Here is a 17,105-nt window from a genome sequence, read left to right on the forward strand (position 1 = left end):
CACAGATTTTAGTTGCATTTAACTAGTGAAATATGGAACCGTATCTCTACTTCATCCCAGAACTCAAAGTCTCCCTACATATTTTACTGTTTTCCTGATTTTTTTTCAGTTGTAGTTGGACACAATACCTTAATTTTATTTATTTTTTATGTGGTGCTGAGGATTGAACCCAGCACCTCCCACATGCTAGGTGAGCTTGCTACCTTTGAGCCACAACCCCAGCCTCTGTTTCTGATAATATCTTAAAATCTTGTGGATTTTTTAAAATTTGATTTTTAAACAAATCTGGGTTTTTTTCTGCTTTTACTTGCAGGAGGCACTGCAGCTATCACCTGGGGACCATAGTAGTTCCTCCTCAAGGGTCCTGGTTTCTCAGATTGTTTTCCTGTCCATTGGCAGGAGTGCTCCGGAGCTGTAGTCCAATTCTGGAGCTGCCTTTGGCATTTGAATCCCAGGACATCAGGGTCACTTCAGTATACTCTGTTCTTTCAACTCAGAGTTCATCTTCCTTCTTTCTTTTTGTGGGGAAGGGACTGGTCCACCTTGAAGATAGCCTATATTTTCTTACAACCCCAGAAACCCTTTTCAAAACTATGGCTTATCCAGGATCTGGTTATTTTGTGGTTAGAGGGTCAAAAGTCTCTGGTAGAAAGGGAAATCCAACATATGACATTTGGTGTTACCTTGAAAATAACTGGAAAAAGTGTGCCTCATGAGTATCAGATTTTCATTAAAAGACCAGACATGAAGGTCTTGGTGTTAGCATAGTGAATCCTTAGTGGAAGGTGCTATCTTTGGTGAGACAGATTATTAGAGTAATATTCAGGTCTTAGTATCTGTAGCAAAATTGAGCCTTGCTCACCACATTACCGTCACTGGTTTCTGGGTTGCTGACAAACTTGGTCTTCTGGGGAGAAGTTAAACCACAATACTGGAGGGTATATGAAAAACCATGAGGTATGACAGTTATGAATCGCATCTATCTGTGGTCTACAGCTCAAGCTCACTACAGAATAACTGCTGCAACCTGAAGGTGATTTGGGCCTTACCTCAAGAGGACAAATCACATTTTATTTTATGTTCCTGTGCCCAGTTCATTCCCATTCAAATGTGAAAGGACAGCTCACTGCCCACCACACAGACATGAGTTTCTGATAATCAATATCGCTTAATTTGAGAGTCTTCTTTCCTTATTTATTCAGTAAATAAGTTTAGTGATGTTACCATTTATTTTTTCAATGTTAACTGTTTCTTGATAAGCCAAGACTCAAATGGTAACTACCCCTGAAACATTCCTTCTTTCATAATCCTGACTCTTCTATTTTAAAATCCTGTTCCAAGAATGGCCATGTACAAACTGAATTATTTAAATGAGGACAATAATGACTGTTAATATTTATCACCAGGCTTTGACCTAAATTTATTACATGTTTTTACTTGTCCCTCCAAACAATCCTGAAATATTGATTATCCTTACCCTGTGGGTGAGGAAACTCTTTACTCTATGGGTAAGTCACAAAGCATCAAATAACCTAAAGTCTCATAGCTAGAAAGTGGTGGGACTGATCACTGAACCAGGCTGCTTGGCTCCAGAGTCTGTGCACTTCTCCATGCATATAGACTCCACATGGCCAAGACTGGCTCCAGCACGTATGATGATTTGTCTAACAGCACAATGGAAAGGAGTGCTTTGGTAGGGAAAACGGGTTAAACCACTACTACATTTATTCCTCTTAGGACGGTGTCCCATCTTTCTAGTTTCCAAAATTTTATTATCAACTTGCCATTAGTTTGCTTACTCTGATTAAACTGATTTTTTTTTAAAAGCCCAGACAGAGCAGATCAATTCCCCAGCACCATCACTGAGCAGAATGTAAATCTATTCTTGTCACAGAGCAAGAGGACACTTAAGATCAACCCAAGACAACAGCTTTAAGTGTCCACAGGAGTACCCACATCTACTTGTCACTCCAGAATTGCATAGTCCCTTTTTGTCTAACTCTTAACCCAGCTGCTTTTTATAGTCTGAAAATATAGAATCACTCAAGTGAGGTACCCCTTCCAAACATTGGTGAAAACAGATGAGACACAGTGATATCCCAGATCCCTGTTCTTAAATGTTACAAATATTTTATATTAGTACATAAAATATTCTTAGATATACTGTTATGTTCTAAAGAGTTTTTGTTCCTCCTTTTTGATAATGTCTTCCATTTCTTCTGAGACCTTTCCTTTATAGTCATTTGGTTCTATTGCTTTTAATCTCTCTTGATACTCCAGTGGCAAACCATTTTCTTTTGCACCCATGCAAATAACCTAGAAATGGTTAAAATAAATAAATAAATGATTTTTAGTTAGGAATATCATTTTAATTTAGCAGACTACACCTTCATTTGTATTGTAAAAGTCTGAGATATTAGCTTTCAAGTAACTACAGAATAATTACAGAACAAAACTGAGATATAACCATTTCTCTTACACAGTAGGAATGAATAGGGAGTTTTCAAAGCTGTTTGAGTCATCTTTGCAGAATGTCAATTTTATGCAATAACAGGATTTAACATATTTTTATATTAAGACAAAAAGTTTATTTACATAACCTTTTAAGAAAAAAAAATTCTAAAAAAAAAAAATATATAAAGCTTTCGTTTTAATCCCGTTGTCTACTCTTGCTTTGAATTGAAAGGCAACTGTCCAGTGGAACTTTCAAGATCCATAACAAGATCCATACCAAGATCCATAATAACTCTAGGATCCACACTAGAACATTCCTGACTAGGTCTGGGAACTATGTTAACCCTCCACAGTGCCGTGTTCTAATTGACCTTGCCAGTAAGCACTTAAACTTGGGTTTCTAAAAAGGCATGTCAGGGTCTCTGCCCCACATTCTTGTCTTATGATTTCTCTGATTTTAAAAGGCCCAGTGACTTTTCTTTTTCCATCTAGGGTTGAAAAACAGTTCAGCATTAGGGAATATGTTTTTCCCCCAGAAAAATGAATACTGGTGTTCATGAAACACTGTTTTGTGAAGGGGAAAGAAAAAAAATTATAAAAACCATGTATAAAATAAATCTATTAAAAATATACTCATTGGGCTGGGGTTATGGCTCCATGGTGGAGCACCTAGGCATTGGGTTCAATTCTCAGCACCACACATAAACAAATGAATAAAGGTCCATCAATAACTAAAAGTATATTAAAAAAATATAAACTAAAGAAATAAAATAAAATAAAAATACCCTCAAAAGCCGGGCACAGTGGTGACCACCTGTAATCCCAGATACTCAGGAAGCTGAGGCATAAGGACTGCAAGTTCAAGGCCAGCTTCAGCAACTTAGCTGTCTCAAAAAATTAAAAGTGCTAGGATGTAGCACAGTGGAAGAGCACCACTCTGGATTTAGAACCCAGTGCCATAAAAAGGAAAAAAAAACAACCCCCCAAAATTCATATGCTTTTCTACTTTAGAAAAGAAAATACATGTCTAGAATTATGACTTATATAAATTTATAAAGGCTTTTTTTAATGAACAGTTTCAGAAACAGTTCTATCATTACACATAAATATGCACCATATTCTAAAATTTGCCCATCATTTTTGTAAACACACAAAACCTTAAAAAAAAAAAAAAACAAGATATTCTGTAGTTTATCTCAGTGAAAATTACAAAGGATTCACCAAAAGTCCAAGTAGCTTACCTTTTTATATTGTGGAGATGGGGGAGCAGGCTCATAATTTGTCATCAGATAGCTTCGACAGGTTACTTCTTTCCCTTCTTGAGTTGAAACTTTCACTTCTATTACAACATATATTCCACTTTTAACTCCTTCTTGCCTGAAACCAGAAGAGTGAAATTTCAACCACATGTGACACAGGCAATTTAGGACTTTTAATCAAGTCAGATACAGTATTAACAACTTAACTATACAGATGTAGTTGCTCCCTATGTTGTTAGAAATATAGTGGTACATATAACTACCACCACATCGAAAGGAGTTTAGTGTTTCAATTAGAAAGCCTGAGACTTAATATTATAAGTTGGCCCAATGTATCCATGGGTTCTGCATCCAGATTCAACCAACCCCAGATTGAAAATATATATATTTTTAAATTGGGTCTGAACTAAATATACACAGACTTTTTTTCTTGTCATTTCATAAAAAATAGTATTAAAAACTACTTACATAGCATTTACATTGTATTAGGTATTATAAGTAATCTGCAGTTGATTTAAATTATACAGAAGATGTGCATAGATTGTATGCACATACTCCACCAGTTTTTATAAGCGACTTGAACATTCTTTGATTTTGGAATCCTCAGGAATCCTGGAACCTATCCCTACAAGTCGCCTAAGAACAACTGCAGGTGGCATACTTCCAACAGATCTGTGGTAATCATCTTAGAATATTTGCTTAGATGTACCTATTTCCATTTTTAAACTCCTGAAACATAGTTGTCTAGGCTACAAAAAATTAACTGAAGTTTTCTGACAGCAGAATATCCATTCAGAGAAGAGCAGAGGGAGTATGGCTGGTTCTTATGTGAGTTACAGTATCAAGCATGTCAGATAACATGTTCTTCTCAAGGTCCACTCTTTTGACTCATTCTCTTTGTATTTGCTCTGCCAGGGCTGGAGTGGTAGAGTGCTTGCCTCACATGTGTGAGGCACTGGGTTTGATCCTTAGCACTACATAAAAATGAATACATAAAATAAAGGTATTGTGTCCATCTACAACTAAAAAAAATTCTTTTAAATGCTCTGCCATACAACTCTGAGAGTTCTTATTATAACAAGTATCAAATTTCTAATATGCTGTTAGATGCTTTCACAAATTGCTATTACTGACTGACTCAACTGACTCATCTTCAAGAATTGTTCTTCAAAAACCGAATCTAGGGCTGGGGATGTGGCTCAAGCGGTAGCGCGCTCGCCTGGCATGCGTGCGGCCCGGGTTCGATCCTCAGCACCACATACAAACAAAGATGTTGTGTCTGCCGAGAACTAAAAAAAAATAAATATTAAAAAAAATTCTCTCTCTCTCCTCTCTCACTCTCTCTTTAAAAAAATACTTTCAAAAACTGAATCTACTTGCTTTCAAAAAATCAATAAAATAGGTAACAATTACAAGTCTTTATGCCTTTTCACAATCTGAAACTACAAACATAAATTTTTATAAAAAATTTCTACATAAGAGATTACAAACATCACCCCAAATCTCAACAGAAATGTCACTCTTTAAAACTCACTATTATACCTTTTATGTTGGTTCTAAGTGTAAAGAATACATTTGTAGAATATGGTTTTGAAAACTAACACACAAATACACATGCTTACACACAGTTCACTTCTGAATCAGTTATTTTAAACTTATAATTAGAAGTCACCTACTCATCCAAAGAACTTAAATTGCTTTTGTTCATTTTCCATACTACTCCCCACACTTCATCGCCAGGACTTTGAAAAACGGTAGCTATACCTCCATGCCACCTCTGACTTGTTTTGCCTTGGAAATTGCCAAAGTCAAGTTTAAAATCCTGCAAAGGAAACCAAAGTGATATAATCAATATCCACTTGAACCCCCATTTCCCTTCTCAAAATAAAAACGATTTACCTTGAACTCTATGCAATTAAAGGATTCAATAAGCTTTAAGTTCCTTCTATATAAAAGCAGCTGTGGAAAATACAGAGATTAACACACAAAGACACAGATCTGAAGAACTATGTTTTTTTCATATTTTCCATAAAAAAATGAAACATGCTGAATAAGTACAGGCATCTTGCATGCAAAAAAGAAAAAAAAAAGACTTAAGAAAAAAACCTCATAGCCCCACTACCTTAACACAACCTGCTTGCAAATTACTCCCCAGTTTACTTACATGCACATATATAATTTTACTTAGAAACAGGCTGATGGCTACATGGGGGTTATACTTTGATGTCTGCAGAGTATCCTACCAGCCTATATCACTCTATTTATCCTAAGGGAACTGGCATGTGAGGGTGATTTGTATACAAGACCATTACTCTAATATTCATGAAGTGTACTTATTTATCCACAAAAATCATAGGAGCAGTTAACCCTGGAAAGTTATTGGGCACTATAAACTATATTCTGAGCTTTATGTGGACCATCTCCTTTTGTCCCACAGAAACTTTATTTATACTTATTTTACAACAAGACAAACTGGCTGAGAAAGACTAGGCAACTTGCCTAAGGTCTCACAACTAATAAGCAATGGAGCCACGGTTCTAGTTTAGATGCTTCCATCAGAGATGAGCCATCAGGGGATAAGTCCTGGGGAAGACTGAAAATTCTAACTTGACTTGTTTAGTCTAAGAAGATTTCTTTCCATCTCTTCAGCGATTCATTCCCTTAATAGTAAAGTGAAAGAGGTTGGAATAGATAATAACCTAAGGTCCTTTCCACATTTATAGTTTATCCCTGTAGCCTATTTTCTCAAAAACTGTGTCACACATTTCAGAAAAAAAGGATGGTTCAAGTGACCAGTACCTTCAATTGCCATAATGGGTGTTCCAGTGCAAAGTATCCCTGACAGGTAATCAGAGATCTGATGAAAATTACAACCCACACCAGGAATTGGTCGTCTATTGCTAAATCCAATGGACCATTCTCATTTCTCATCTTGCTCTACTTCTCAGCTGCTTGTGACATAGCTAACCACCCTCAACTGTCTGCCTTCTATTCTCATTTTCAGGCTATTCCTTACTCTCTTCAATTCCCTTTGCCAACTCCTCCCTGACTACCCTGGGGTTTCTCAAGGTTCAGTATAGGCCCTTTTCTCTATCCATTCAGCAACCTGCCCAAGACAATCTCATCACCTCCAGTGGCTTCAAATGCCATCAGAATGATTAGACTTTCATACTGATAAACTGATTATCTTTAAACCCAGCCCACCTCTGAGCTTCAAAAGTGCTTAGAACCGGGCCTGGTACATAGTATGTAGATAACCGATGTCCACTAGTACTTTTCTGTTCACTTGGCTTTGGGACAAGCATTTCAAACTCAGCATGTTCAGATTTTTCCCTCCCAAACTTGATTTTCCTCTTCCCTCTGTCATCATCAACATTGGTCTTGTGCAAAAACTCAAGTCCTACTTGATATCACAGTCTTCAGACTCAATCACCAAGCGTCAACAACCTTATCTCCCAAATATCCCTCTAATCTATTCAAATCCATTCAAGGTGGCATTTGGTATCTTTGGCATGAACTAATGTAAAAACTTCCTGACCTTCCACTCTTATCCCCCTTTAAACTCATTTTCCATAGTGACCAGGATGAACTTTCAAAGATGTAAATATGATCTTTCATTTGCTTCCATTCTGCGATGGGTCTTCTCATTGATTTTGAGATACAGTCCAAAATCTTATTAGGCCTCTGTGGTCCTGTTAGGATGTTGTCCTTTCCTATTCCTCTAGTCCCATACTTCTTCTTTCCTCAGGTCCTTTGTACATGTTCTTCTATTTTCTCTCCACCTCCCCAATCATTTAGGCCTTAGCTTAAAAGTCACATATTTAAAAAGGGAGGGCTTTCCTGAACATCCTGGGTAGGACAGGTCCTCTGGTTATATATTCTGTTAGACCTTGAAAGTCTGCATGTGTGTGTATATGTGCTGCTGGAGATTGAACCCAGGGCCTCATGCATGTTAGGCAAGCACACTACCACAGACCTACACCCCCAGCCCTGAATATCTCCTTCTTAAGACTGATCATACTCGTAACTGAATAGCTCTTCCTTAATATTACTTCCTCCTGCTCTGACTATAGCATTTGAACTCTCTTTCCACATTTGAGATGTTCCATATTTTATGAGTTTGGGGTATGAGGTACCAAAGACTGAATACCACTTTTGAAGCTTCAAAAGTAAGGTGGTCAGTCACAGATCTGCAGCCAAGACTTAAGCCAATCAGGACACCAACCTGGGGCTTTGAATTAGAAGCTAACATTCAGGGTGGACAGGGACTCCACCCTAGTGGTGTGAGTTTTGGGAAATTCTGGGTTGCAGTACAGTGGTTGGGTACCGCGCAGGTGGTGATGCAACACACAGCATCCATATTTACAAGTTCAGCAAAGGCGCAACAGTGGCTGCCTGCGCTGGTTCTGTTGTCTATCAGAGGGGGCCGCACCTCCCTTTATGTCTGTCTCTTTTGTCAGCTTTGTACTCCTGCCTTTCTAGTCATTCTGTGAGCTCTCCAGCAGCCTTTCAACACTTTTTTTTCTCTCTCTTTTTTTTTTGCTTAAATCAGCCTATTTCTGTTGCTTGCAACTAAGAACTCTGACGAGGTTAGCAAAGATCATGCTTGTTTAGCTCAACACTGTCAAAAATGTTTTGCACATAATATGCACCTGTCTCCTATAGATCAGGAGGTCCTCAAAGCAGTAACATTACTCAATTATCTTTGTATTACTCAATTATCTTTGTATCCTCAGCGTTCAGTGCCAGAAGAACAGGTGCTGAATGAATGAAATGTACTGTCTCCTAAGGTCCTTTGAAGAACAATGATTTACCAAGGTTGGTTAAAGTTCATCCAGTCACTTGACCTAACTGAACACAGCTGTTAGTATGAAGACAGGGTTCCAACTTTCAGGACCTCCTAGATCAGGAGAGAAAAACAGGTAAATAGATTTTTACAACACCATGTAACAAAACAACTAATTCTCTGTCTCGGGTCAGAGAAGGCTTCTGTAAAGTATTAACTGAATGAGCTCTATGAGGATGTCCCTAAGTGGAGAAGACAGAAGGGGCCAAAGCTATGCAGTGAACAGCAGTAGTGGAAACGTCAAGAGGGAGAAAGCTCAGGGCAGCTTGAGAGGATGCTGCTGCAAGGGTACACAGTCTAACGGGGGTCAAGCACAGGGCCGTGAAAGCAGTGAAGGCGGGATCCAGAGCCCCCCCAAATCCGGACTTCCACGCCTCTGAGTGAACTGCATTCCTGGCCCATTTTGCCCAGGCATACCCCTGAGGACGCGCCTTCGGGGAGCCCTGGTCCCGCCGTGTGCACCACCCGCCCGCCGTCGCAGAGGTAGGATGGACCACTGACCTGCAGGCGGGCCACGCAGCAGAACGTGGCCGAGGGGTTTCGGTGGTGGATCCTCTCCGTCAGTAGGTTGCTGCCATAGGCAAAGTACAGAAAACTCTCCTCCTCCTGGCCCACGCCTTCCTCGCAACACGAGCTAGCCATATCTCACCAGACGCCTGCACCGTCCTGGGCGGGGGGACGGAAAGCAGGAGTGCAAGAAGCCCGCAGGAACCTGGCGCTGCTGCCAACGACCCGAAGCCGGTCTCCGCAGCGCTGGCCCCCAGGGGCTGGGGAAGACTCCAAGCTTGTGCCGAGAGCGGCGGAGCGAGCTCTCTTCTGATTGGCTGCCGTACCGCCTACGTGAGTCGCTCCCTGTGATTGGCCAAACTCTACCACTCCCTCTCCGCCCTCCGCGGGGACTCTGAAATGTTTTCTCCTGAGGCGACCGGAAGCTGACTCCTCATTGGATGCGCTCCTCTGATGGTCCCGACCCCTACTCAAGGCTCCTTCTGATTGGCGGGAGTTTATTGCAAGTGGCGCCCGCTGAGGGTCGCGGCGCGCAACCCGTTTCCCACCTAGCGACCGCGAACTGGTGGTTGATCGGCTTTGCACTGTGGGGAGCGCTGGTCAGATCCAGTCGAAACGGCGGCCCTGGGTGCTCCCCGATGGCTCCTTCGCCCGGCAGCTTGCTCCGGACTGTCCTCCTGGAGTCCGCGGGACCTTTCTGTTCATCCCGCGGCTTCCCGCACCCGGCCCTGATCATCAACCTGACACCTTTTCTAAGGACCCTCTGCCACCTGAAGAAGGCCCTCTGAATGCGGTGCTCCCTTCCTGGAGGAAGAACGCCTGGGTTCAAATCCCGAGGCTGCCCTTTACTAGCCATGTAACCTTTTAAAATAGGGATCATAAAATAAGTTGTCTCAAGTAAAAACTTGTGTTAATTTTGAAGTGGGGGGGGGGGGAAATGAAGAATATGAACTCAGACCCAGAAGTAATGACTATCCCTAGCGCCTGGATGTTGGTTTCTGAATACCACTCATGGTTAAAAGGGGCTCCTGGAGAAATGACGGACGTCAGTTTGGAAGCTGAGAATGGTTAAGTAACGCTTGGAACATTTAGCAGAAAAGAAGAAAAAAAGAAGTCCTTTCAAAAGGACAACCCACTGGCCAAAACTAAACAAGTGAGCATCAAAGATAACCACAACAAACTGTAAAATGATTTAAAAAATTAAATGTCCAGAAGTCACTTTCCCTGAAAAAGTAAGCCAAATTAAGGAGGCAGGGAACAATCCTTATTGAAATTTGTAATAGTCACTATTAAACCAATTCTTAATCTGAAAAGTGGTAATTTAAGAAAATAAACATTTAATCTGCCTTTCCAGTAGCAGCTGTTTTTCAGGGTAACCAAATAGCGCCACTTGATGAAGGAGAAGTTCTCTTTAGAAACCTGCTAAGTTAAAAGAATTGATAGAAAATTGTTATTAGGAAATAACTGATTCATGCTAGGGTCATCAACGAAACCATTTGGTGAAGGGCCATAGGGAGTGGGATATTTACACGGTGCCAAATTATCTCTGGAAAAACAACCAACTGTGGAGAAATCTGGTCCCTCCTACCTTATCCCAGATCAATCAGATCACTAACAGTGGACCAGCCTACCATTATGTTTTCTGATGTGTTGCAATATGAAGCTCCAGCATCATCCATGAAATATCATTTCCAAAGATCTTTAACCTCTGCATAATCAAGCCTTTAACATCCATCTTTCTGTCTCAGGAACTACCAGCATAGAAGAATCAAATAACACCAAATGCAAAACAATCAGGAAAACCAAGAACAAATGATAGGACACCCTATTGACTCTTTAAGTCATGGTCATGGTGGCTGATAGGGGTAATCCCAGTGAGTTGATGCCAAGGCAGGAGGGACTGAAATTCAAGGCCAGCCTGGGCAACTTGGTGAGACCCTGTATCAAAATGTAAAAAGTGACTGAGGATGTAGCTCAGTGGTAGAGCACCCCCCGGGTTCAATCCTAGTGCCATAAACAGTAAAAATTTAAAAAGGCAAGGCTGAGAACAAGCTGTCATGCTTTATAAAAGATTTAAGAAACTAAGCAAACACAACAGTGAATCCTTGGTTGTTTCTGGTTTAACAAAGCAGAAAGAAAAGATATTTGGGGGACAAGGGAAGATATTTCCATTTGAACTGGGTATTGGATGATACCAGACAATTGTTATTATGTGTGATAATGTTGTCTTATGTAGAAAAATGTCTATTTTAAGCATGCATACTGACATTCAGAATGAAACATTTTAAAATAATTCATAAAAATAAAAATATAAACTGTTAAATTGGGGCTGGAGTTGTGGCTCAGTGGTAAAGTGCTTGCTTGGCATGTGTGAAGCCCTGGATTTGATCCTCAGCACCACATATAAATAAATAAATAATCCACTGACAACTAAAAAAAAATTTTTAAAAAGTGTTAAATGGAGTGACGTGTATATGGATGTTCACTATATTATTTTTTTTCTTATGTCCAAACATATTCATGTTAAAAAGAAATGAAAATAGGTGATATATTGAAAGCACATGGCTTATAGTGTACCCTTAATAAGCAATAACATTATAATTGTATAATCTGCAAATCTGAAGATTCATATCTTCTTCTACCTTCAGATATCAAGTCAAATCTTGAAACATGTATTTGGTTATTTCAGGGAGAAAATTGCTTTTCTTGGCAAATCATGCTCTATTTCACCAGAAATTATCAAGGTCTCTGCTTTTGGAACACTGTCATTTAAAATGTCCTGCTTTTAAAATTGCTTTTGAACATCTAGAATGTATTATTTATTTTAAAAGATTTAATTTCTTGCTCTGTACTTCTTGCTAATTGCTTAATTTCACAGCAGTTGATTTTTCTCAATACTATTTTGCAAAAAAAAAAAAAATCTAAAGTTAAGCATTGATGTTTTATTCAACACTAAAAATCTTTTCTTACCTCAAACATTTATTTAGCTAACCCATGTAGAGTGTACTGTACTGATTCATGTTGACCAGCAAGGGGCAGAGGTAGCAAGGTTAGTTTTATTTTTGTGTTTGTTTTCTCAAACGTAACTAAAGCCAGATTAATATTATCATTCGCCAAGCACTTATTTTTTAATCTTTATTATTCTCATTTGTGTGTGTGGCACTAGGGATTGAACTCAGGGATACTCTACCACTGAACTACATCTCCAGCCTTTTTTATTTTTTATTTCAAGACAGGATCTTATTAAGTTGCCTAGTCTGGCTTTGAACTTGGGATCCTCCTGCCTCAGCCTCCACAATTGCTGGAATTACAGGGATGCACCACCACACCCAGCATTGAGCACTAACTAAAAGCATGATCTCGCCTAAATTCTTTCATCAGCTCATTTAATCCTCAAAATAGCCCTATGCAAAATTATGCTATGCTAATATTATCCTCATTTTATAACCAATGAAACTGAGACAAAGTAAATTAACTAACTTGCCCAGGTTGTAGTTATGACTGAAGCAGAGATTGAGCTATGCAGTCTATCTCTAGAGTCACCACTGGGGGCTACTCCCAGATTTCCCACAGTTGTAAAGCCCTGGTGCTCTAGATGGGAGTGGTTATTAATAACTCAGTTTAAAGTACAATCTTTATGTCATACAAAAGGATATTATTAAATAAGGAGAGTAGCCTTTGATCACTTGATAATCATGATAATGAAGATTTCTTCCAAATGCCATCTCTTAATTTAGTGGTCCTTAAAGTCTTTTTGATTGTATCATTAAATATTTTTTTCAGCATTCACAGACACACACAAAAATACTAATGCACATTAATATAATACACATAGAATAGTATTATATCATAATTATTATATTTTAATATTAGTATGCTAGTATATAAAGTGCATTAGTAATAATCACAAAATAGAAATTTAAAAACAAAAACATTTTTAACTGTCATATTAATTGTGATAGTTTCATTCAATCATTAGCCAATCTCAAGGAAAATGCACATGTAGGTCAAAGTTAATTGTAAATAATACTGGGTACAAATTCATATTGTAAGTAATCCTGAAAATTTTCCACATTAGGATGACCCTGTCAGATCATACTAGAACATCATTATCTTTACACCTCAATGACTGTGATGAGGCACTAGAAGTCTGAAAAATGTCAGCTCTGTCCTTTTCTTTTTTTCTTTATTTGTGCTTACAGATTTAGTAGGAGCTCTCTTCTAGTTCTTTGCAGGAATCTACATGTTTCCATTTTGTGAGAATTAGTTACTTGTCTATAAATCCATTTAGCCAAGCATGATGAATGACAATAAATCCCAAGACATGGTAAGTGAAGAAATGAGGGCCAATGCCATTGTCAACTCTTCCTCCAGAAGAGGCACTGCCACCCCTCCCCCAGGACACTTCATACATCCTATGGGAAAGATAATGATGAACTGATAGATGGTTGTATAGATACAGTAAAGCTGTAGTAGTGTGTATATTTATTTATTGAGTACAGTAAAGGTAAAGTAACATATAGGTCAGTCAGGGGCAGTAGTATTTTAGTGGAATAGACAGACGATCTTATGAGTCTGTCTCTTAGCTCTGTGAGTTTAGAAAAACAATCTCATTTGTAAATTCACACTAAGTTGACTCGTAAGAGATGGTTGTACACATCAGAATGCCAATTTGTTGATGTACGATGAAAACTGTAGCAGACAAATCATATACTTGTGTTCACAGATCAATGCATTTTCTTCCACTAGGAAAATAAGTCCACATGGGGCATGAGTTTAACAAGGTTGAGCTACAAATGGAGGTCAAGGGGCCAGTACAAGATGAGTGGGGGTCTGAAATAAGGTAGAGATTTGACAGGAGCAATGTCATGTGGTTCCCTAAAGGCTATGTCAGGGAGTCTGGATTGTGTTCTAAGAGATCAAAAAAAGCTATAGGGGTGTTTTAGGCAGGGATGGGGTCCAAGTTACACTTCAACCGAATAATTCTATATACTAAGTGGAGAATCGAAGGATAGGTTAGAGACAGAGAAACTACTGTGCGAAAGTTTGATAACTTCATTCTTGTGTTCTAGGATCTGTTCCAGAGTCTTTAACACGGCAGGCAAGTGCTCTATCAATGAACTACATTCCCAGTCCATTTTTGCCAACTTTGGATGGTGGCTTGGACTACAACGCACGAGTGAAGCTGGAAAGAAGAGGACTCATTTGGAATTCTCTTTTATGGTAAAGCAGAAAGCAGAACAGACTTGCTGAAGAATTGGACATGTGATTGATTCCATGTTTGCTTACCAAATAGTCTTCTAACTATAATTTACCTTCTTAGTGGATTTTCCTTCTAGAGAAGAAGGAATCAGGGGACACAAGGATCAGATTTTCCTGCTAATTCTAGCTTTTCTCCCTGAGAATTTGTACCTGGTTCTAAGAGGGTTGGGTTACCCTCTGAACACTTAAATTATAGCTTTTAACACTCCTAGCTAGTCTAGACTTGTGGCTGGAGAGGTGGAGGAAGATGATTCTACTAACATAGGTGAGGAAAACAGACACAGCCAAAGCAGAGAGGAGCTGGAGAAAAAAATCTGATCACCCACAAGTGCCTGCTCTAGCTGTTAGCAATACCTTTTTTAAGACCTCTAGCTCCCAAAGTAAAATGTTTTATTAGGCATGCATTATTTAAAATAAATATATAAATATTCATTAGTAAACTAGAGTAGACATCATCGTTGATTACAAATGGTCCTGGGTTACACAGGCAGTATGAAATAAACATTAACTTCCAATAACTACGAGGACATGGGCCCTGCAATTGTTAAGAACACCATTTGCTGCTTAAAACCTAAATGAGTTGCCTCTTACTCAGCTCTCTCCTTCCCACCCCACTTGTAATCAGTCACCAAGCCCCAGGAGGGGGCTGCTACATCTGTGTCCGCCCTCTCTCTTCCCACACTCCCCACCCTCTCCCTGGTGTGGTCATCTCACACCTCGATGAATGCAACCAGCCACTCCAGGGCTGGTTCCTCTGACTGGCTAGGGAGATGGGAGGGTGCTGAGTAAAGGATGGGAGGTGGCGCTGGCAAGGAGAGAATGTGAATCACAAGAGGCTGGCACAGAGGTGGTTTTGGGGAATGGTGAATAGCTCAATTTGAATACAGTACAGGGTTCATCTTAGGAAATGTGCTACAAGTCTGGAAGGATATTAGCATAGTTTATGAGAGGACATTGAATTATTCACAAAAAGTTCAGACTATTTGGTGGTCAAAGAAGAGTCAGTTTTAATTTTAAGCAGAGAGGGTCCCTCTTACCCCTGTGGAAAAGCAATCTTGTAGGTATGTGTTCAGGATGACTTGGGAGAGGGTAGATTGGGGAGATGGCAGGGTGCTTTATACAAGTTCATTACGAGAGGACAAGGTCATGTAAGTCTGAGCCGGGGCAGGAGTGATGGAATGAAAATGAAAGGCCAGGAGGGAGTGAAGACATTGCCCACTTTGATTTTGTCATGTCTCTTCTTTCTGTTAAAAAACAAACAAACGGGCTGGGTTTGTGGCTCAGTGGTAGAGCGCTTGCCTAGCATGTGCAGGGCACTGGGTTCAATCCTCAACACCACATAAAAATAAAATAAAGATGTTGTTTCCAACTACAACTAAAAAACAAAAACAAACAAACAAAACAACCCCCAAACCTCTGGAGGCTGACTTTGATTCATCCCTTTACCAAATTCAGGTTCTTGTGCAAGCTCTTCATATGTAATTCCATTCTGTCTGCCCAGCTGATTTCTCAGTAGATGGCAAACCCTTTGGAAGCAGAGACCACACCTTCTATTTCTATATGCCTATAGTGCTCACCCCAGCACAGAAGAATAATAAGTATTTGCTGATTACCTGAACCAAAGTCAAAATCTCCCTGACTTCACACCGACTCCCAAATCCTTTCGTCTCTAAGATTTTTTTCCTCTTTTCTAGAGTTTGCCTCTCTGTAATGAGAAGGAATTATTCTTTAACTCTGGTTTATGATTTAAAATTTTACATTAGTGCTTTATCACATTCTAAGCAAATTTTATTAGACATGGTGGTATTCATATTTATAGATCCTTCTAGCTGGGGTCTGGTACATGCAGGAAGCCATAATATAGGAAATCAGCGATGTTCTGGAGGAGGGGATGTATTAAAATTCTATTAGGCTGCAATTTCTCAGGATGTTTGGTAGATAATCTGTATTCTTGTTTTGAGAGTGACCTTGATAATTGGTTCCAATATAGTTCATTGTATAGGGCTTAGAAAATAATCTCCTTTTATATCTCTATAACTACATACTTTGAAAAGGTTTGCAGTAAACTTAGCTGTGCTCACCACAGGGAAGGAAAATAAATTGGACAGGTGGAAAGTAGGAAAGCAAGCTGAACAAATGCTTTTATTTATTTTTTATCCTGTATTTTATTTGTCATAATCTTGAGTATGAATTCTTATCTTCTATTGTTTTAAATATATATATATATATATACACACTATAAATATATATACATGTACACACACTATGAAAATACATATATTATTAAAATTTAGAGCAAAAGCCAGGCATGGTAGTGCATGCCTGTTATCCTGACTACTCAGGAGGCTGAGGGTAGAGGATTGCAAGTTCAAGGCCAGCCTGAGCAACTTAGTCATACCTTGTTTCAAAATAGAATTTTTACAAAAAGCTGTGAATATAATTCAGTGGTAGAGCATTACCTTGCACATATGAGGGCCTGGGTTCCATCTCTAGTACCACCACCACCAAAAAAAAATAAAATTAAAATATTATGGAATTTTTGGTAAACACCACAGAATATACTGTGAGGAGGATAAAGAGAGTTGATGGCTAAATTTCCCAAAGAGAAAATAGTTGCGTGAGTGCATTATCAAGTTAGTTTGCCTCTCAATGTATCAATCAGTAATTAAGGCAGACCCTCGTCAGCACTTCTGCATGGAAGAGATCCGTTTTACCCTGAGAGGCCTGCAGTTTCAGAATCTCACGTTCAAAATCTGAAAGGCACATTCTCTCTTTGC

At 39.2% G+C, this 17,105-nt stretch overlaps 1 protein-coding gene across 1 annotated transcript; it reads right to left on the reverse strand.

Moving 5' to 3' along the window:
• Positions 1-1,221: 1,221 nt before the first annotated feature.
• On the reverse strand, positions 1,222-9,346 carry Ggct (gamma-glutamylcyclotransferase). Its single transcript, XM_026401538.2, has 4 exons — positions 9,061-9,346; positions 5,390-5,535; positions 3,696-3,831; positions 1,222-2,316 (listed from the first exon to the last, which is right to left on the reverse strand). The coding sequence occupies exons 1-4, from the start codon at positions 9,199-9,201 to the stop codon at positions 2,167-2,169; spliced, it is 573 nt and encodes a 190-aa protein (XP_026257323.1). The 5' UTR covers positions 9,202-9,346; the 3' UTR covers positions 1,222-2,166.
• Between the last annotated feature and the right edge of the window lie 7,759 nt (positions 9,347-17,105).

The sequence above is a fragment of the Urocitellus parryii genome, chromosome 3 (assembly GCF_045843805.1).
Source record: "Urocitellus parryii isolate mUroPar1 chromosome 3, mUroPar1.hap1, whole genome shotgun sequence".
Classification (NCBI taxonomy): Eukaryota; Metazoa; Chordata; class Mammalia; order Rodentia; family Sciuridae; genus Urocitellus; species Urocitellus parryii.

Coding starts and splice junctions, on each gene's coding strand:
- Ggct (XM_026401538.2), bottom strand. CDS start 9,201: ATGGCTAGCTCGTGTTGCGAGGAAGGCGTGGGCCAGGAGGAGGAGAGT. Junction 5,536..9,060: donor GCTGCGTGGCCCGCCTGCAG/GTCAGTGGTCCA, acceptor TTTCCTTTGCAG/GATTTTAAACTTGACTTTGG. Junction 3,832..5,389: donor AATTTAAGTTCTTTGGATGA/GTAGGTGACTTC, acceptor TTCTGGTTTCAG/GCAAGAAGGAGTTAAAAGTG.